A 22,022-nucleotide genomic window follows, 5' to 3' on the forward strand; every position below is an offset into this window, starting at 1 on the left:
CGTCAACATGTTTATTGTGTTTTTACCGCTTTAATTTATTTATTTGTCAATGGTAATCCAACATAGGTAGATAAAGCACATGAATTAATATGGACAAATTATAATTTGTGTGACTTATTGCATGAATTATTCAGAAAGTTTTTAATTCCGCAAGAACACCTATTCACCCCTCCTCTAGGTGTTAGTTAGGTCGAACGTTAGGTTTTTCAAGTGGTATCAGAGCGAAATCTCGAATCCTGACCCATAGCTGTTTAGGTGAGTCAATCACTGTCTGTACCTCCGTTTTTCGACGGAAGTAATTATGCGTATTGGAAAGTTAGAATGCGTGCATTCCTCAAATCATTAGATGAGCATGTGTGGATTAGTGTTCAAAATGGTTGGAAACCTCCCTCTAGTATCGTATCAGGAAACATTCATCTTACTGACATATCATTATGGATTAAAGATGAGTTAGCTGCATGTAACTGGAATAGTAAGGGAATTCATGCATTATTCATGGCACTATCACCAGAAGAGTTTAGGCGAGTCTCTATGTGTGAAACTGCTAAAGAGGTTTGGGACATTCTCGAAACAACACATGAGGGAACTAAAATAGTAAAAAACTCAAAACTGCAAATGCTAGCTTCTAGGTTTGAAGAAGTGAGAATGAAAGATGATGAAACATTTGATGAGTTTTACGCTAAGCTAAATGACATAGTTAACTCGAGTTTCAACCTAGGTGAGAGAATTCCCGAGACCAAGATAGTGAGAAAGGTACTTAGATCCCTACCTGAGAGATTTAGGCCTAAAGTCACTGCTATTGAGGAAAGTAAGGACCTAGATGAAGTTAAGATCGAAGAATTGGTAGGATCCTTGCAAACCTATGAACTTACTCTCTCACAACACAAGAAAGGAAAATCCATAGCCCTAAAATCCAATAAAGAAGGTGAATTGTCTGACACTGAGTCACTTAGGGATGAGGAAATCGCATACTTTGTCAAGAAATTCCAAAAAGTCCTCAACAATAGGAGAAAGCCTCAGGATAGAAAGAATGGAGCCCCTAGCAGATTCACAAAAGATAAAATTGAGAAAGATAACAATAAGGGGTCTAGTGAGAAGCCACGTTTGGTTAGATGCCATGAGTGTCAAGGAATAGGTCTATAAGAAAAATCAAAGAAAAGGGAAAGGTAAGGCCTTAGTTGTCTCACTTACTGATAATGAATCTGAGACCAGTGATAGGCAGGAATCCTCCAGTAGTGATGATGAAGGAAATTATATGGCATTTGTGGCTACTGTTAAGAGTGAGTCTGATAAGGAAAGTGATAAGGTTGAGGAAGAGCAATCAAATGATAATTCTGTTAATGAGAATGAGGATGAGGATGACATAGACCTACAAGAAGCATATCAACAACTATTTAAAGAAAGTCTTAAAATAAAGAAGGTCAATAAATCCCTACTTAAAAAGCTTGACGAACTTGAAAGGGAAAAAGAGAAACTGGGTGGTAAGCTTCAGGAGTCACTTAAGAGCGGTAGTGAATTGAAGTGTGTCAATGAGAAATTGGAAGACAAGGTTAAGAGTTTGACTAGTGAATTGGAAAAATCTAATGCCCATCTTCAGACGTTCATTAGTGGAACTAAGAAATTAGATAACCTATTGGGAATGAATAAGCCAGTGGGAGACAAGAGAGGTCTAGGATATGTTGAGGGTAATACAACTATTGCTGGACCATCTAAGACTGTCTTCGTGGCTGCCTCTAAGCCTAATACGGTTAGGAGTCCAAGTAAGGGTAAGAGCATTCCTAGGGAACAAAGTCATCAATCACGTAGGAACATTAGGACCAGGTACCCTCAGACACGTACTTTTGGGCCTAGGTTTATTCCCACCTGCCACCACTGTGGTGCTCTAGGACACATTAGGCCTAGATGTTACAAGTTAGGCAATGAGCGTAGAAGTCAAAACATTCCTAGTCAGGTTAGCTTTCTGTCTAATCAGGTTAGTCATCTGACTGAGATGCTTACTAAGCTAACTAAGAGTAACTTGTCGCCTAAAAGGATTTGGGTCAAAAAGGGTGATTTAGATAGACTATCAGGTCAAGAGAAATGCCTTGTTGCTAATGTTGCATTAAAAGCTCAAAATTCTAATATGTGGTACCTGGATAGTGCATGTTCTAGGCATATGTGTGGTAATAAATCTTTGTTTACTACTCTTGATGAATGTAATGGTGGTATGGTTACTTTTGGAGATGGGGGCTTTGCACCTATTCTCGGCAAAGGTACCGTACAAATGCTTGGTTTGCCTGTGATTTCTAATGTGCTATATGTGGAAGGTTTAAAATCAAATTTGCGAAGCATCAGTCAAATCTGTGATGATGATTTTGAGGTTAGTTTTGTGCAGAAGAGATGTACCGTATATGATTCATCCGGTGGGGTAGTCCTTGAAGGGGTTAGAACATCCGACAATTGTTATGGGGTACTACCTAATTCTAACTATGTGTGTAGGAGCGCTAAAATTGATGTAAGTGAGCTCTGGCATAAAAGATTAGGTCATTTGAATTACAAGAGTCTTGAACAATTGTCTAAGAAAGAATTGGTAGATGGCCTGCCTAAGTTAGGACCTAGCAAAAATGCTGTGTGTGGACCATGTCAACTAGGTAAACAACTTAAGGGGAGCCATAAGAAGACCACTAAAATTCTGACCAAAAGACCACTGGAATTGATTCACATGGATTTAATGGGACCCTCTAGGACCGAGAGTTTAGGTGGTAAGCGCTACATCCTTGTCGTTGTAGATGACTTTTCGAGATTTACTTGGATAGAGTTGCTTAGGGAAAAATCTGATGCTTGTGACCTTATTAAGTCTCTGTGTAAACGGCTTAGCAATGAACTGAATCTCAAAGTGTCTAGGATGCGTAGTGACCATGGAAAAGAATTTGAGAACTTCAACCTTGAGAGTTTTTGTATGGATGAAGGGATAATGCAGGAATCCTCTTCCCTTATCACTCCGCAACAAAATGGGGTGGTTGAAAGGAAGAATCGTGTCCTTCAGGATATGGCTTCAGCTTCTTTGGATGAAACAAATGCTTAGTGATTATGGGATTAGTCAAGGGACTATGACTATCTTTTGTGATAATACAAGTGCGATTAACATTTCTAAGAATCCCATTTAGCACTCTCGTACAAAACACATCGATATACGACATCATTTCATTCGAGAGCTGGTTGAATCACAAGTTGTTTCCCTTGACCATGTGTCTACTGAAAATTAATTGGCTGACCTACTTACAAAACCGCTAGATGGGTTGAGGTTCGAATCGCTTCGGTCGGCTGTAGGTGTTAGTTCACTTATTTGATCATGTGTTCATACACATTCATACCTTCATCACATTGCATATGTGTTGCATGTTTGTGTGTTTGTTTAGTCTTAGTTTGCGAGTTTTATTTGTCTGTATCAATATAATGCGAGTTTTATTTGTTTGTTTCAATAAAATAAAAAAAAATTTGATTGGGGTTTTGATTATGTGTGTGCCTTATATGCTTTGACTCTGACATGTGCATTTAGACTCGTACTCTTTTATTCATCATATGTACGACTCTGAGGTTCCATCTAAGTTCACTTTGTCTGTGGAGTTTTGGGTATATGGCTCGTCATTCACCTTTGCACAGTGCACACCGTAGTCCTGTAAATGAGTCTTGACCGCATGGGTGAGACTTGGGATGGTGGTCTACTATGATTGGGGTTGTGTGTCCATTTGACTTGATCTAGGACGAGTGTCACCTAATCATAATGTCTTTCCCCACGTTTATTGTATATTGTCGAACTTGTGCTATGTTTGGGGCCTATTTGACTCAAACTATTAAGCCCGAGGGGTTTTTAACCTGGTGCCCTAAGGTCGTCTGGCTTGGGAGTCACCGGCCCAACGTTCGTTACAGGGGTCATCTCTGTCGCCTAATGAGGATAGCATTGCACTTATGTTCGCGTGTTAAAAAAAAATGAGATCTTTCAGTTAGGGGGAGTAAAAGTGTGACAATCGAATTATTTGATATAGGTCCTCGTGGCATTGGATTTGACTGTCACTTGGTCGACACATACCTTTGTTGTGTTGTTTTCACGTGTCCTTTCTCACTAATTTAAGGTTTTGAGTCTAACTTGCATGGACTACGTAGCACGTTTCACGTGATGCTTTGTATACACTTTCCTCCACGAGTTATTTGATCTATGTGTGGACTTACGAATTGTCTATATGCTGTGTATTGGGTTTGTGTCTTCATGGTATGTTTGGGCTCGATTGCATATTTTGCTACACATCGTTAAAATTTTGTTACTTAGGACTATTTTCATAATTTTCAGAGTGTTATGCCATATTTTAAAGAATTCAAAATTTTTGTGCTATTTTTGAAAGTTGCATTTTCGCTCGAGGCTCGCTCCATACCTCGCTCGAGCGATAATAGCAGATTCACTCTCGCTCGAGGCTCGCTTAAACCTCGCTCGAGCGACAGTGCAAGGTTTTGAACTATAACTTCATTTCTCGCGTTTCCAGTTTGAAAATTCTCCAAGTTCTTCACAAATTTCATACAATCCTCTGGAATTTCTTCTGTTCATATTGTTAATTGAGTGTTACGACGTTATTACAGATCATTTCAACATCAAAATTCCATTTTTGAACTTCAATTGAGGTAAACTTTCCATGTTTTTATTTTTTTCGTTTTTTTTTCTTTTCCTCAATTCTTTGCATTTTGCGTGATTCTTTGCTTCTATTACGTAAATTCTTGGGCTATATCTTGTTTAGCATCGTTGCCATGAAGTTTGTTTCACGTTGGATTTATATTTTCCATGGCATTGTGAGAATTGTGTTGAAATTTTGCTTGTGTTAGTTATGTTTTTCATCGAGGTTCATCGCGTTGGTTCTTGCATTCCGTAAATCCGATTTGCATGCCATTTGTTTCATATTGTTCGGGATGTTACCTAGTTTGTGGTTGTGTGATTGGGTACGGGGTTACGTATCTTGCGTGCCTGGAAAGTTAATAAAACGACTGCCCCGTCGGTCGGAGCAGGATTTTATAATCGTTGATTGTCGACGGCCAATGGTCAAAGTCAACCTCCGCCCCTAGTTCAACATTGATGCTGGATTCACCCTTAGTTGGCCTGTTAAACGTAATATTACAAAATGTGATATGCGAGTGCCGAGTGTGAAACATTAAGCAGAACATAACATTATATTTAACATAGCAAGAATTTCATTTGTGGATTCTCCTTTCGTTGGTAACTATGCCCTGACCTCACAAGGGAGGCCTCGCACCGAGTGATTCTCCCCTCCTCCCCCCAAAAAAAGTCTACATGTGATATTCCAAAAATATAAACACGTGATTTGGTAAATTATAACACATTTTGGGTGCAACTAGGGAATAACTATCAATTAGTTTGAAAAGTTCTTTCATTTAGTAAAAATCCATATTATACAAGGAAAGATTGCTTTTGCTAATTCAAATCGAAGGGTGATATAAAATTGATCTATTTTCAGCAACATATACAGAATGCCAAAGGGGAAGTTTGTTAGGAAATATGTAATTGGCAAATCTGTAACCAAGGACCAAAATGTAATAATTGTAAAGTCAAGTATTAAAATGTCATAATTGTAAGGTCAAGGACCAAAGTGTCAAATGTCCAATAGTTCAGGGACTTGAGTTGCAATTAATCAAAGTGTTGAAGGCTAGGTCTAGGGTTGTGATGGATGCCTCGAAGTTGCAAACGGCGCGAGATTTCGCTAGAGTCACGCCATGATCTCGCTCGAGCCACGATTGCAGAACCACTGTCGCTAGAGCCTCGCCAGCAGGTCGCTCGAGCGAAGTGGACGTCGCTCGAGTCACGCTGGTCCCTCGCACGAGCGACCTATTTATCTGGGCAACATTAAATTTAAAAGCTCGCGAATTTTTGACGCGCCACAAGACCATATGTTGAGCCCTATAATTACCATTCGTCTCCTTCGAGTTGTACATCGAGGAAATACACATTGAAGCCATATTATTGATTCTCTCTAAAATCCTTGGAGATCAAAATTCTCGAAAAGCTTTTGTTGAAAAACTTTTCTTTAATCTTTCATATTCCTTGGAGATTAATCCTTTATATCTTTCACACCAAGGTTCAAAAAGCCAAACAATCTTCTAAACTTTTCAGATTAAAAATCCTTGGCTTTTGCAGAAAAACATCACACCCTGAAACACCAAAACACCACCTTCTCTAAATCCTATAAAACTTCCAGAAGATCCTCAGATTGAAGATCCGGGAAGAACTTGCTTGAAGAGCGGGAGTGCTTGACGATTCACGGGAAGTAGAAGTCACACAAGGCTGAGATGGTAGCACAGATCTGCTAGATCCAGGAGAGTCTTGTTCTCAAACAGTAAGGAGGTCAGAAAATTGAGGGGATCAATTGTTCTGACGTACTGTAAGTTACCTTCTACAAATAGTGGATCTCTACTGGCTTGTGCCCGGAGTTTTTACCCAGTTGGGGTTTCTCCGTCAACATTCGTTGTGTTCTTTTATTGCTTTAATTTATTTATTGTTACCGGTAATTCAACATAGGTAATTAAGACATGTGAATGAATCTGGACAAACTTTAATTCTTGTGACTTGTTGCACGAATTAATTGATAAGTTTTTTAATTCCGCATGAACACCTATTCACCCCCCCTCTAGGTGTTAGTTGGGTCGAACGTTAGGTTTTTCACAAATGAAATTGAGAGGTGAGGAAAAGAGCAAAAGACAAAGAGAGGCAAAAGAAGAGTTCGAGATAAAATAGCGAAGCGGCTAAGTGAGAGAAAAACATAGTAGAGCTACAAGAGAGAAAAGAAAGAGAATATTCTGAGCATAGAGAAAAATGCAACGTGGCCTTCTATGCAGAAAAGAAAAAGGTTGAGAGTGATTCGGTGAAGACTAACAAATCTCTCTCTAGTTTGAATAGCTCGTTGATGCAGGAACATGAAAACTTATTGCATGGAGACTTTCTGAAGGGGATATCACCATTTTAGTATCCAATTGATGTATTGCAATTGGAACACCTATGGAGCATAGAAGAATAAACATTTAACTATGACATTGCGGAATATCAACATCCCAAGCAAGGGTTGGATCATGGTCTAGCAGGTCTAGCAGATGGAAGGCTAGAAATAGATTTGTGTTCATCCCAAGGTGGCAAATAAAAAAAGCGCAACATATTCAAGCCAGGAAATTGGGTTTAGATGCTTAGGGAAAGGGCCGCGTTCGCTTGCAAAAGAGATTAAAGTTGCACCCGAAAGGAAGTGGTCCATTTCATGACATTGTAAAGATTGAAGGTAATGGATACCATGGTGATCTTGAAGTTCCAGATTCAAGGACGAATCCTTTCAAAGAGAGAGAGAGGATGATGTGATTCGAGGTAGGAATCAAAGTTCCAAAGGTTCGGAGCAAGTCAAGACGAGGTTAAAGACAAGTCCAAGACCAAATGGAGTTAATAAAGCTATAAAATTAATTGTTCAAGCTATGGAATTGAGGTTGAAGATAGCAAGCTAAAGGCCAAGTTCCATGTTGGGCATGGAAACCAAAATGAGGTGGTTCAACTTGATTCGAGCAATGGACGAAGAATTTGAAATTGCTAACTATGCCACCGCATAGTTACTAGTCACCTGCGATCCCATACCTACCATGAGTAGAAGAGGCTGAATCTTATCTTCTATGCAACCGCATGTAGTAACACTATGTGACCGCATAATGGTTTTCGAGAAACAGAGTTTCCAAATTTCGCGAGACTTTTATTTTAGCTAGGATTCTTCATTTTTGGTAACTTTTTATATTTTTAAGTCTTTTATTCCATTTTACCATATTTTTTGGGTTTAATATAAATAGGACTTATTACATTCATTTTAATTTTAAAAGACTTTGATATTGAGAAATAACTAAAAGGCTTGTTTGCTTCCACTTTTCTTGTTATTAATTGAACAATTCAAACTTATCAAGATTAACAATCTTTTGGCGTTCACGAATCCGAATGATATTCATAAATCGTGTGATCAAGAGGTCGATAATTTATTCAATTATTGGTCGCTTGGTTCATCTTTTGTGGGTTAAATCCAAAACTTTGTTCATTGGCATTCCTGAGATCCTGTCTTAATCTTGTTGTGGGTTTCGTAGCCGTCGTTACTACTTGGGTTCCCATCAAAAGTAAAAAAGAGTAAAAAAAAAAAAAAAAAGAGTCAAATTCACGCAGGAACCAAAATCAGAGCAACAAAATAGGAAGAGGTGATATGACGGCTTGACAAGTTGTGTGAGGATATGAGAGACAAACTAGATCGATTCAACATAAAATTTACTAACCTTCATGGGGGCAAGTGCAGAAGTGCCCAATGTGAGGAGGCGAGATAGACGGGAGCTTAGGATGGGAATTCATGTTATGTATAGAGATGGCAATGACAGTGATGAAAATGCATTATTTGAGGCTGATTTATGGAGAATGAGAAATAGGGGAGCTAGGCTTAAAGAAGAGGTATATATCATGTTGGAGATGGTATTGATATGAGAGATAGGCATAAAGAAGAGTTCAGAAAGGATTCTAGAAAATACGATGGAGTTGATAACTAGGTCATGGGAGAAACACTTATTGTTAGGCATGCTATCAATACACCAATCAGAGTGGTGATGTGGAGCAATAAGAGAAGATCTTTCAAACTAAGTGCCATGTCAAAAAAAAAAAGGTATGTAGTTTGATTATTGATAGAGATTGTTGCACTAACATTGTTAGCACTACAGTTGTGGAAAAATTAGGATTGAATACGATTAAACGTCGTAAACCTTATAAATTGCAGTGGTTAGATGAATGTGGAGAGGTTAAGGTATGTAGGCAAGTGTTGATAAGTTTCTCACTTGGAAGGTACCATGATAAAGTGTTGTGTGATGTAGTTCCTATGCATGCTTGTCACATTTTGTTGGAAAGGCCATGACAATATGATAGGAAGGCGATGGAATAAAAAATAGGTACAAATTTACTAAGGATGGGATACCTATTATTCTTGCGTCGCAGACACCACAACAGGGGTATGAAGATCAACTTAAATTAAATGGTGAGAAAGAGGAAATAATGAGAGAAAAGAGCGAGATAGATCTTCCACAATAAGAGAGCAATAGAGATTAGTGAGGTGGCTGAGTGAGAGAAAAAATGAGTAAAGTTACAGGGAAGAAAAGAAATAGAGAATAATAATGAGAGTGGAGAAGGTGGCTAAAAGAAAGGTGAAATCATAAGAGGAAAAAGAATTAGAGTCTTCAGAGAGAAAAGAAAAGTTAGGAGTGAGCTTACATAAAAAAGATAGTGAAGTTGAGAGGGCTTTAGTGAGAACTAACAATTCCCTCCATAGCTTTGGTAATTCTTTCTTATGGGATTTCAAAGACTTGGTCCATAAGACAAGCCTATTGGGATACCATGCAATCTAAGCATTGAGCATCAAGTTGTGGATGAAACTAACCAACCCTACCAAAGTTTGTAAATCTCTTTCTTATCGGAGGTTGACTTTGTGATCCCTAAGGAGACGAAGAAGCTTCAAAGGTAATAGAAAGAATTCACATGCAGAGGGTTGAAAGACAAAGGTGATTTGAGGGGAAACATAAATCCATGTGCAGTGTCATTACTACAAATACCCAAGCAGGATAGGATATGAGGATGCACAATGACTTTCTAAAGGAGATTGTTCTTGAAGCATCACAAGCTTGCATGAGGAAACCCTTGAGGCGTGAAGATTTTGACCTAGGTGATAGTGATTAGGCTCACGTAAGAAAGAGGCGATACGAATTTAGAAGAAGTCCGAATTGTATCCGAGAGGAGATGGACCATTCCATGTGCTTGCCATGATTGAAGATAAGGGCTATAACTTGGGCACGGATTCGAGTTCGAGTCCTTTCGAAGAGAGAGGGGATGATGTAATCCAAGGGGGTAGAAATTATTAAGTATGTGAGGAATGTCGAGATAAAGTTTAGACCAAGAAACGAGCTAAGTTTGAGACCTCGAAGAGCTAAAAAGCCGTCCAATTACTTGATCGAACTATGGCATACAAAATGTTAAAGTTGACAAGCCAAACAACTTACATGCTAGTCATGAAGGCGAAATCATGTTAATTGTGTTAGATTCAAAGTTTTGGACGATATATGGAAAAATGAGCAGAATGGATTAAAACAAGCATAACTTTCAGCTCGGGTGTCGAATTTTCGTCCATGAGTACAATCCGGAATCATCAAGAAATTCTACACATGAAAAGGTTGGAGTTGAAATTTAAGCTATGCAATAGCATAGCTTTAAAGGCATGCGACCGCATAGCATGTTTCCAAGACAAAACTAAAAGCTGAATTTTATTCTATGCGACTGCATGGCTTATAACCGCCACCGCAGAGTAGAGTTTTGTGACGTGAATTTTCCAATTTCACATAATCTTATAATTTAAGTTAAAACTTTAATATTATGGTATCTTCTAATTTTAGACTTTATTTTTGTGTCAACTAGGGTTTCATGAGTTTGGTATAAATACGTTTGTTATTTCTTATTGTAAGACAATACTTTTCATTATGAAGTAATAGAGAGATTCTCGAGAGGCTTTTGGCTTCAAAAATCCTTTGATATTATTTGAACAAATTTTCGAACTTATCATGTGTGAATTCTTGTGGGTTCACAATCTGGGTGAGATTCATAAACTGTGTAATCAAGAGGTCGACAAATCCATCGTTTGTTAGTTAATTAATTCATCGTTTTTTGGGTCAAATCCAAAACCTTGACTTATTGGCTTTCTTGGGATTTGGTTTCAATCTAGATGTGGGTTTCGTAGCCGCCGTTGCTATGCGGGTTCACATCAAAACTACATGTGGGTAAATTAAGAACAATGGTGCACTAACTAGAAAATTCTAGATTTTAAAGTTGGTGATGTTCAATTCTCCCCTTCAACAACTACTTTTCATCTTAACTCTTTTCTTTTTCGTCATGCTCAATTTTGCCTCGACGAATTTTGAAGTGTTCAATCTTTTATTCGATCATCTTTTTCTTCAAATATATATGGCTTTTCCATACTTTATCCTCCATCAATTTCTAAATTGGGATAATTGATACTTGATTTCTCACATCTTTTCGACTTCCTTATTTGTGGTCGTGAATTTGTACGTACCTTGATCTCTTGTTGTTGACTTGACTTAATCTCACCTGGTGTTATCTGATGTACATCTGTTAGCCAAGAATTTTGCATTACACTAATAGATTTCTTCTCATCACTTGATCCTTGTGCATCTTTTGTTTTCTTGGGACTTCGTTGCGCTTCTATGATATCTACTTCCAATTTGTCTTCCATTTCCTCTGAATCTAGCAAATCCACTGATGTGATCTGGAGAAGTTTTATTTTGGTCTAATTTTTTATTTTTGGTAATTTAGACATTTTAGGACTCTATTTCCAATTTTAATACATTTCGAGGTATTCTAAAATTTTATTCCATTTAAACTTTATTCTAGGTTTTAGTATATATATGTTTATTTTTCTACATTGTAATACAAGACTTTTGACAATGAATTATTGAGATTTTCTCCTTTCGAACTTTGTTCTTCAATGAACGAATCAAACTTATCAAGGGATTAATTTCCTTGTAGCGTTCAAAATTACCGGGTGTGATTTCATTATTGTGTAATTAAGAGGTCATTGGTTTAATATACCTTTAGTTGCGTAATTCACCATTTCGAAATTCAAATCCACAAATCCGGATGAGATTTCAAGATTGTGTGATTAAGAGGTCATTCGTTTCATATACATTCGGTTGCTTGGTTCACTTTTGCGGGTCGATTTGTAAACCTTGGTCGTATTTGGGCGTTCTTGAGATCCGGTGTCAATTCCTGTGGGTTCGATAGCAACCTTACTAACCGGGTTCACATCATTTGGTATCAGAGTTAAGGCACCAAATCAAGGAAATATCCAGTTTTTATTTTATTTTTGTTGAGTCCTTTTGTTTTTTCTCATTTTCTTTATGTTATTGATGTTCTTGTAATTTTCAGTTTTTGTTGAATCCTTGATTCGTCATCAAGTTTTCCAAAAAAAATTTTTACTGTTTCACGAGGTACTGTTCACGTCCGTACAGTACCTGAAAAAAATTTTGAGGTAAAAAAAATGAAAAAAAGAAGAAGAAGAAGAAGAAGAAAACAAAAGAGTCAAAAAAAGGGGAAAAAAAGAGTCAAAAAAATGTAGAAAATTTTATTCGGAGATTTGACAAGATGCTTGAGAATATGGGGAATAAGGTGGATAGGATTGATGCAAAATTGAAAAAAAATTCATAGGAATCAATGTGAGGAGACGAGAACCTAGGATAAAAAATTGTGATACATATGGATATGGTTGTGGTATTGATGAAGTATGGGAATCGAGAAATAGAGGCGATAGACATGGGAGAAGGGATACAAATTATTATAGGAGAGATTGGTGAGAAGTCGAATTTAGGGAGAAGCCTAAGAGATGCTACGGAGATGATTATCCAGTGGAAAGGAAAACACCTAGTGCGAAGTGTGCGGGTAGTACATCAAGCAAGAGGACTAGGATGGATTATAAATGGGAATTCTCCGATATTCTCGACATTATTAGGTCTCAAATTGATCATCCGAAGGGACGAAAGGAGCAAGAGAGAAAAAAGGAAAATATTGAGGTGGTAGTTTGTGAGGAAAAAAAAGATGAGCCACAAATGAGTGAAAAGAAAGTCGGGGGTGAAATCAAAAATGGCGAAGTGGTTAAAATAGAAGTGGAGTCACGGGATGAAAGTGAAGAAAGAGTCTTTGGAGGTAAAGAAGGAGTTGGGAGTGAACTTGCATGAAGAGGAGGTTAAAATTGAGAAGGCGTTGACGAACACTAACGCTTTCCTTCCTATTTTTGCTAATTCTATTTTGCAGGTTAACGAAGATTCGATTCCAGAAATTAATCATATTGGAATCCCTTACAGTCAGGGCATTAATTATCAAATGGTGGATACAATTCAACAACAACCACATCCTAGTTTGGACATCACTATATTACTGAAGATTGATTTTGTTATCCCTAAGGAGACGAAGGAATTTAAAAAGCAATGGAAGGAATTAATATGCAAGGAGTTGAGCTACAAAGTCGATATGTTGGGAAACATGCATCTAGTGGAAGTAATATTGTCAACATCACCTAGGCCAAGTAAACCATGGAAAATGAACAGTGATTTATCAGTTGAAATCATTCTTGGAGCATCACAAAATGGCAAAGAGAAACCGTCAAGGCATACACACTTTGATCTGTGTAAGGGTGATTGGGTCTACATTCAAAAGAGAGTTCAATGTCAAAACAGGTCCAAATTGCATCCGAGAGGTGATGGGCCATTTCATGTGCTTGAGTTGATTGAAAGTAAACGCTATAACTTGGATTAGGATTCAAGGACAAATCTTCTTGAAGAGGGAGGGTCTGATGTGATCTGGAGAAGTTTTATTTTGGTCCAATTTCTTATTTTTGGTAATTTAGATATTTTAGGACTCTATTTTTTATTTTAATAGATTTCAAGGTATTCTAAAATTTTATTCCATTTAAACTTTATTCTACGTTTTAGTATAAATAGGTTTATTTTTCTATATTGTAATACAAGACTTTTGATAATGAATTATTGAGATTTTCTTCTTTCAAACTTTGTTCTTCAATGAAAGGGTCGAACTTATCAAGGGATTAATTTTCTTGTGGCGTTCAAAATTACCAGGTGCGATTTCATTATTGTGTAATAAGAGGTCATTGGTTTGATATACCTTTGGTTACTTAATTCACTATTTCAGAATTCAAATCCACAAATCCGAATGAGATTTCAAGATTGTGTGATTAAAAGATCGTTCGTTTCATATACGTTCAGTTGCTTGGTTCACTTTTGCGGGTCGATTCCTAAACCTTGGTCATATTTTGGGAGTTCTTGGGATTCGGTGTCAATTCCTGTGGGTTCGATAGCGACCTTCCTAACTAGGTTCGCATCATCCACCATTTTCAATGTTTGCTCCACCCCCTGTGGTGTCTCCAAAGAATATACTCCTTCAAACGCCTGCTCAAAGTTTGGTAGTTAATCCATCTACAAGTCCACCAAGATGGCTCTTCATGAACTATGATGTCCTCTTCTGGATCATCGCTCCAAGCAACTTCTTTTAAGTCATCAATCCAGTCATCTTCACAATTTATTTGCTTAGGCAAGACTACCTCTAACGCTGATTAATCCTTCATGCTTGAGATTAATTTCTTCTCTTGAATCTACTCAATTATTGTCGTCTTTGTCTCAGCATTCCATTATTCTTCACTATTGTACTTCTCTTGCTCGTTAGAGGTTGCTATATTGTCTTTTGCTAACTCTTTTTAAACTAACAATCTCTAGCGTAATGACCTCATTTTTCACATACAAACACAAGTCATTGGATCATTGATATATTTTATCTCTCTTGTCACAATTTTGTTAAGCTTTCCTTGTCTAGTAGCTTCCTTCAGTTCGTCCTTTAAATTTACCTTGTTTTAATTCTTTATAATTTTGCCGACGAAATTGACCTCTATTTTTATAGCTAAATAATGCTTCTTTTTCCTCTTTCTTTATTAAGACCCTTAACATTTGTCTGTTAACGCTTCTTGTTCGGCCAACAAATTTTTAAGATTAACTAATGAAGGTTGCTTTGGCCAACCTTGTATTGTGGCAATAAAACTTCTAAATTTAGGTCTGAATCCATGTATAATCATTCTTCTCATAAATTTTTAAGATTAACTAATGAAGGTTGCTTTGGCCAACCTTATATTGTGGCAATAAAACTTCTAAATTTAGGTCTCAATCCATGTATAATCATTCTTCTCATAAATTTTTAAGATTAACTAATGAAGGTTGCTTTGGCCAACCTTCTATTGTGGCAATAAAACTTTTAAATTTAGGTCTCAATCCATGTATAATCATTCTTCTCATTCGACACTTCGAAATCTTACTTTAAGAATCTAACTCTGAAATTTCGCGACAAAGGAATTTAACTTTATTAAAATATTGACTTACCATTAATTTTCCTTGAGTAATTGACAACGGCTCGTTATCCAGAAGCTGCAAGCCCAGATCATTTTTCTTCAAGAATGGTGAGGTTAAAGTGTCACATGCTTCCTTTGATGTAGTGTTGTCTCTTATGTGCTCCAACAATTTTTCTTTGATTGTTGTTTTTATAATGAACAAAGCGTTACCCGCTTTGATTCTCCACTTTTTCAAAGCTTTGACCTTCTCTAGCAACGTTACGTTACTTCTGCTAACTACCTCCTATAAGTCTTGTCCTTGGAGATATGACTCCATACAAGTTTGTCATGTAGTATAATTATGATTATTGAGTTTCTTTACTCTGCCTACCATTTGTAAGTCGTCCATCATGACTTGATTTACCTCTTCGTAATCAAGCAAGTTTTATGAAAGTTTCACAAACTACTTTTGTGCATGAACTTAAGAAGCTCCAAAAAAAATAATCCGACTGCCTTGCTTTGATACCAAATTGTTGAATTTAAGACTTAAAGAAAGATATTATTTTATTTATGAAATAGATTTTACACACTTTTGGACATACTTTGATTATGAAATAGTATTATAATATAAAACGGAATGTGGGTAAACTAAGAACAATGGTGCACTAACTAGAAAATTCTAGATTTTAAAGTTGGTGATGATCTTCACATAGTGGTTTATCACTTCATCCCGCAACTCCTGAACTTTGATTTGCAGTTAGTAACAATTTAAATGACGCATCTATTCTCAAACTAGAAATCAACCAAGAATTACAGAAACACGTCGAAATTTGATGGATCGGAGGTCTCATCGGAGCACAATCATCGGAATGAATTTATCTCGATGCTGAAAAAACCTTCCCTTTTGAGTAAAAGAGAGGCGGGAGCAATAGAAAATTGCATGAAATAGGAGGGAAGTCTTTGAGATTCCGTATTTTATAAAGTTTATTTCAATAATAAACTTTTTTCATTTTTTACATTTTATTTTAAAGCAACTGATTTTAAATTTATAATTAGTTTTCCAATTCTTTAAATTAGAATTAAAATCAGATGGAAATTTGGTAATCATTTATTTCAATATGGTGTGTTTGATTGCAAATATGAATTTTACATGAAAAGAAAATAATTTTTAAGCAAAAATTATTATTTAACATTTATAATTAGTTTTCCAATTCTTTAAATTAAAATTAAAATAAGATAGAAATTTTGTTATCATTTATTTCAATAGGGTGTGCTTGATTGTAAATATGAAATTGACATGAAAAGAAAATACGTTATAAGAAAAAATTATTAATTAAATGTGTTTGATTTGTTTAATTTTATATTTGTCCATCTTTTATTAGTGAGTAGATGAAAGAGAGAAAGATAGATGAGAGAGAGAGAGAACTGCTAGAAAAATAAAAAGTAAAAACCTACACGTTCCTAAAGAAATATTTTCATTGTCATTTAGGAAAATATGATTGCATGATTAGTTTTTGAAAATTGATTTTCATGAAAAATAAAATCAATCAAATATATCATTAAGGTAATGCTATCTTGCACCACTGAAATTAAAACACTAGCATTAGTGTGATATTAAATGATATATATTATTAAATGAATAATTTAATTTTATATTTCATTGAGTCTATCACTTAAACGTCATCTAAATTGATGTTATATAACAAGGTTAGATAACATTATTCTGAAACTTAACATTTTGTTACCATTTTAACAGTACAAACATCGGTAGTCAAAATCAATAATTTTATTTATAATAGAAGAAAAAATAACTTGATAGATAGGGTTGAGCAGTCAAAACAATTTTATTTATAATAGGCGCATTCTCTTGCAATGGTTGCAGCCACCGGGGACCTCTCAGCTTACATCAAGCAAAGTGGCGAATAGGCATTTCTAGCCCCTTATAAGAGCTTCCATTGCCTCGTATAGTTGTAGATAAATTTTTCGCTCGTTAATATTTCTCGTCCTCTCTTTTTCGCCCGAACGAGTAAAGATCAACATGGAATTCAAGAAAGAAATCGCAGAATTGTAGAAAATACTCACAACATCCTCACAAATTACAGACTCGAAAATTTCCTTTCCTAGGTTCGGGTGCTGATTTTCATTATTTTCCATCCTTCGAAGGCAGAAACTGGTTTGAAATTTCTTAGGATGAAACGGTGGCAAATGAAGCTAAGCAGAGGAGCATCGCAAAGCAAAGCCCTCTGAAAGATATCAATTACATTCTCGATATTCAACAATTTCTGCTCTAGCCACAACTCACACAGTCGCTTCAGTCGAGGAATTATATATACATGTGAAAACACCAATAAAGGAAGTGCAAAAATTCCTCCATTTTTTCCTTCTTCGTAGCTATGAAAGCACAACTTGCAAATTAGTAAATCACAGAGTAAAGCTAATATGAATGCAAAATACCATTGAAAAAAGATCGAGAAATTGAAAGTTAGGCGGAAGAATATAATAAACGAATGAAGACTCGGACAGCCTCGGGTGGAACCCCACGAATTAAGATTGCTTGCTCACGATCATTTGCATGGCCAATCTGCTGCTTTAGGATACCTTTTAGTACAGGAGAAGCTTCACCCTGTTTGTATATATCCGGGACATAAACATGAACTTTCTGCATTTTTTAACATTAAATTCCAACAGTAAAGACTAAAGAATTTAATGATCTAGACATAATTTCTTAGTTATACGCAAGTAACTACTGTCCCATGTACAAGAACTACAAAAATTTTGAGAGAAAAACGAGAAAGAACTTACAAGAGTACTTGTGTGTGCATATAAGATGTTGTCATAATCCATTAAGATTGACATCAGCTCGATAACCTTCATCAAAGAGACAATTTAATGAATGATTCGTAGTACAAGGAGCAGAGGAGTATGCTCTTGATCTTCGATTTAGTAGAGATAAAGCTTTTTTGAGTTGGCAATTGTTAAGTTTGGAAAAATAAAATTATGATATTGATGAATTGAGAGAAAGCTGAAAATATATTCATTCAATCGTGTATTAAGTATAGAATTGTGGTCCTGTATATATACAGCAAGAAAGGAATCATTTCCTAACTAATTTACACAAAAAGCAGCTATGAAAACAGAATCAATACAAGTCATACAATAACAAAAAATCTAACTAATCTTCTTCTAGACTATTCTTCTATTGCTGCCTTGTCATCAGTCCATCCTCGCCTGTTTCTTGCTGATTGTGCAAATGTCCCTTGCAAGATGGAGAATAGATGTTCATTACTCCCATATTGGATAACCAAGAGTAAAAACTTTGCGAACTTAAAGCCTTGTTTAAAAAATCTGCAATTTGTGATGCACTGGGAACATGTTAGGTGATGATGCTGCTGTCTTGTATCTTGTCTCGAACCAAATTGCAGTCAAGCTTAATGTGTTTGGTTCTCTCATGAAATGGATTGTAGCTATGTGAATTGTAGCTTTATTGTCACAATATAGGACTGCTGCTTGAGGGTGTTCAATCTTTAAATCCTTGAGCAAATACCTGAGTCAAGTTAGTTCACAACAGAGATTTGCCATTGCTCTATATTTCGCTTCGGCAAAAGATCGAGATACCACATGTTTCTTCGATTTCCATTATTTAAGGCTTTCCCAATTAATACACAGTAACCTATTGTGTCCAAGCATGCCCCCAGTCTGAATCGCAGTAACCTTTAGCTATAGCCTTGACTTTGTAGGATAAAATTGTTGATATAATGTCACTTTTGTTGTCATTTCCATTATGTATTTTTGTACATTATTGAAGGTTATTTTTGTCACCAAAGTGTAGTACCTTGTCAAGTCAAAGTATGGGTGTAATTGATAGATTAGGTGGTCTAAGGTATGGCTTAATATATCTTCATACATAAGGTCACATATTATATGAAAAAATAGTTTTCTTCTTCTTCGTTCTGTGAAAAGCTAACAGTGGTATCAGAGCACTTTAGGGTCTTTGAAGGGAGCAAAAAAACTGGTTGAAGGTTCAACTAATCAGTGATATCTCAGACAAGTAAATTTGAAGATTCAAGAGTGATGACCTCAAGTGGTTTCTCAGCACCATTGCCTGCTGCATTTATAGGAGATAATTACGATTTTTGGGCTGCTAAAATGAAGGCATACTTGAAGGCTTATGGCTTGTGGGAGATAACTGAAACAGGAATAGAACCTCCACCATTGAGAGCTAATCCAACCATTGCTCAGTTGAAACAGCATGGTGAGGAGGTAGCAAAAAAGTTTAAAGCTTTGTCTTGCATTCGATCCGTCGTATCTGATGCAATCTTCACCAGAATCATCACATGCGAGACAGCAAAGGAGGCATGGGATCGGTTGCAAGAGGAGTTTAGGGGAAATGCAAGAACAAGACAAATGAAAGTGCTCAACCTGAGAAGAGAGTTTGAGAGTCTGAAGATGAAGAAGAATGAATCTGTCAAAGATTATTCTGACAGATTAATGAAGGTTGTGAATCAAATAAGACTCTTGGGAGATGAGTTAAGTGACAAGAGAATTATGGAAAAGGTTCTTATCAGCTTGCCTGAGAAGTTTGAAGCTAAAATCTCATCACTGGAAGACTCAAGGGATCTGTCTTCAATGTCTGTGGCTGAACTTGTTAATGCATTGCAAGCTACTGAACAAAGACGTCTGATGAGGCAAGAGGAACAGGTAGAAGGAGCCTTATTTGTTAAAGGAAAATTTAAGGCACAAACCAGTTATGGTGTAAAGCAAAACCAGCCTGGAAGAAGGAGACCTGATGACAGTAGAAGTGCTACTGATAAAAAGGTGGATTATCCACCTTGTCCCCATTGCAAAAAATCTAGTCATTCACCCAAGTGGTGTTGGTATAGACCTGGAGTTCAATGTAAGGGGTGTAAACAATTTGGTCACATTCAAAAAGTGTGCAAAAACTCGAAGGAAAAATCGAAACAACAGCAAGCACGGTTGGCAGAGGATCAAACACAGCAACTGGAGGAGCATCTGTTTTCAGCAATCAGTTCAAAAATTGGAAATGCTAATGAATCTTGGTTGTTGGACAGTGGTTGTACTCATCATATGACCTCAGATTCAAGCATTTTTGTTGAGCTAGATAATGCATACAGGTCCAGTGTGAAAGTTGGAAATGGAGAACATGTGGAAGTGAAGGGGGTAGGCAAAATTTCTGTGCAAACTCCATCAGGTACCAAGTATATTTCAGATGTTCTTTTTGTCCCTAAAATTGATCAGAATCTGATAAGTGTCGGCCAGTTAATCGAGAAAGGTCATATGCTTATATTTAAAGACAATATGTGTATTATACTTGATTCATTAAATCAAGAAGTGATGAAAGTGGATATGAGACATAGAAGCTTTCCTTTGGAACTGAGAAATGAGAAAAATCAGGCACTCATTGGGACTGTGAATGAATCACCTTTGTGGCATAAACGGTTTGGACATGCTAACTACAAGTCACTTGAACAAATGCATGATTTGGAGCTAGTAAAAAATGTGCCTAAGATCAGTAAGGATGAATGTGTGTGTGATACTTGTCAATTAGGAAAATTATCAAGGCTGCCGTTTGACAAAAACTCAGCTAGGAGAGCAGAAAATAAACTTGATCTTATACATTCAGATGTGTGTGGTCCAATGAGGGTACCAACATTGAATGGAAGTAGATACTTTGTCCTTTTTATTGATGATAAAACCAGAATGTGTTGGGTTTACTTCTTGAAAATGAAGTCACAAGTTGCTGGTATATTTCAAAAGTTTAAGACGCTCGTGGAAAATGAATGTGACAGAAAAATTAAAGCTATCAGATCTGATAATGGAACTGAATATTGCTGCAATCAATTTGACAGATTTTGTGATGAAATGGGAATTAAACACCAACTAACTGTGCCTTATTCTCCTCAGCAAAACGGGGTTTGTGAAAGGAAAAATAGGACAATTATGGAGATGGCTAGATGTCTATTGTTGGAGAAAAACATCCCTAAGGAGTTTTGGGCAGAAGCTGTCAATACAACTGTGTACTTACTAAACAGATTGCTAACAAAATCATTGGATAAAATGAGACCTTATGAAGCTTGGAATGGTGTTAAACCAGATGTGTCCCACATTAAGGTATTTGGAAGCCTTTGTTATGTGCATATACCAGATGTGAAGCGGGACAAGTTGAGTAAGAAAGCTGATATTGGTATCTTGATTGGATATTGTGAAAATGCAAAAGGCTATAAAGTGTATAATCCTCAATCAAAGAAGATGACGTCCAGCAGGGATATCAAGGTTGATGAAGGATCATCTTGGAATTGGGAACTTGACTCGAAGACCAGCAAAGAAAATCAGTCTCAGATTCCAAGAATGGTCACAAATGAAGTTGATGAAATGGGCAATGATGAAGTAGGGATTGAACTTGATCATAGAGGCTGATAGTGGATCTGATTTAGAAAATCCAGTGCTACGAACAAGGCCATTAGCTGATATATACGCCAACTGCAACACAGCATTACTGAAACCATCAAATCTTGCTGAGGCTATAAATTCTCAAGTGTGGATGGCTGCTATGGAAGAAGAACTGAGAATGATCAATAAGAATGGAACTTGGGAGCTAACTGATAGACCAAGAGATAAGCATGTCCTTGGTATAAAATGGGTGTTCAAGACTAAGTTGAATGCAGGTGGATCATTCAATATAGGGTTGATTAATGTAAAACATTTGCCTTTGTTGCAAGGTATGAAACCATTAGATTATTACTTGCAATTGCTGCTATATGAGGCTGGAGAGTTCATCATTTAGATGTCAAGTCTGCTTTACTAAATGGTTGGCTGAATGAGGAGATACATGTTAAACAACCGGATGGTTTTGCTATTGCTGGAGAAGAAAACAAGGTCTATCTACTCAAGAAGGCTTTGTATGGCTTGAAGCAGGCTCCAAGAGCCTGGTATAGTAGGATTGATGATCATTTGATGAGTCTTGGATTCACTAAAAGTGTGAATGAACAGGCACTTTATTTCAAGCAAAGGGAGGATGAAACTACCATC

The 22,022-nt window shown here is 36.6% G+C and overlaps 1 protein-coding gene and 1 pseudogene across 1 annotated transcript; one reads left to right on the forward strand and one right to left on the reverse strand.

The window, feature by feature from the left end:
- Positions 1-321: 321 nt before the first annotated feature.
- On the forward strand, positions 322-3,064 carry LOC111366633. Its single transcript, XM_022987347.1, has 2 exons — positions 322-1,107; positions 1,223-3,064. Exons 1-2 carry the CDS (start codon positions 322-324, stop codon positions 3,062-3,064), a joined length of 2,628 nt encoding a protein of 875 aa, XP_022843115.1.
- Positions 3,065-16,823: 13,759 nt separating this feature from the next.
- LOC111366634 lies at positions 16,824-18,881 on the reverse strand (annotated as a pseudogene).
- Positions 18,882-22,022: the final 3,141 nt, after the last annotated feature.

The sequence above is a fragment of the Olea europaea genome, chromosome 18 (genome assembly GCF_002742605.1).
Source record: "Olea europaea var. sylvestris chromosome 18, O_europaea_v1, whole genome shotgun sequence".
NCBI lineage: Eukaryota > Viridiplantae > Streptophyta > Magnoliopsida > Lamiales > Oleaceae > Olea > Olea europaea.

Coding starts and splice junctions, on each gene's coding strand:
- LOC111366633 (XM_022987347.1), top strand. CDS start 322: ATGCGTGCATTCCTCAAATCATTAGATGAGCATGTGTGGATTAGTGTT. Junction 1,108..1,222: donor CTAGTGAGAAGCCACGTTTG/GTTAGATGCCAT, acceptor AGTGATAGGCAG/GAATCCTCCAGTAGTGATGA.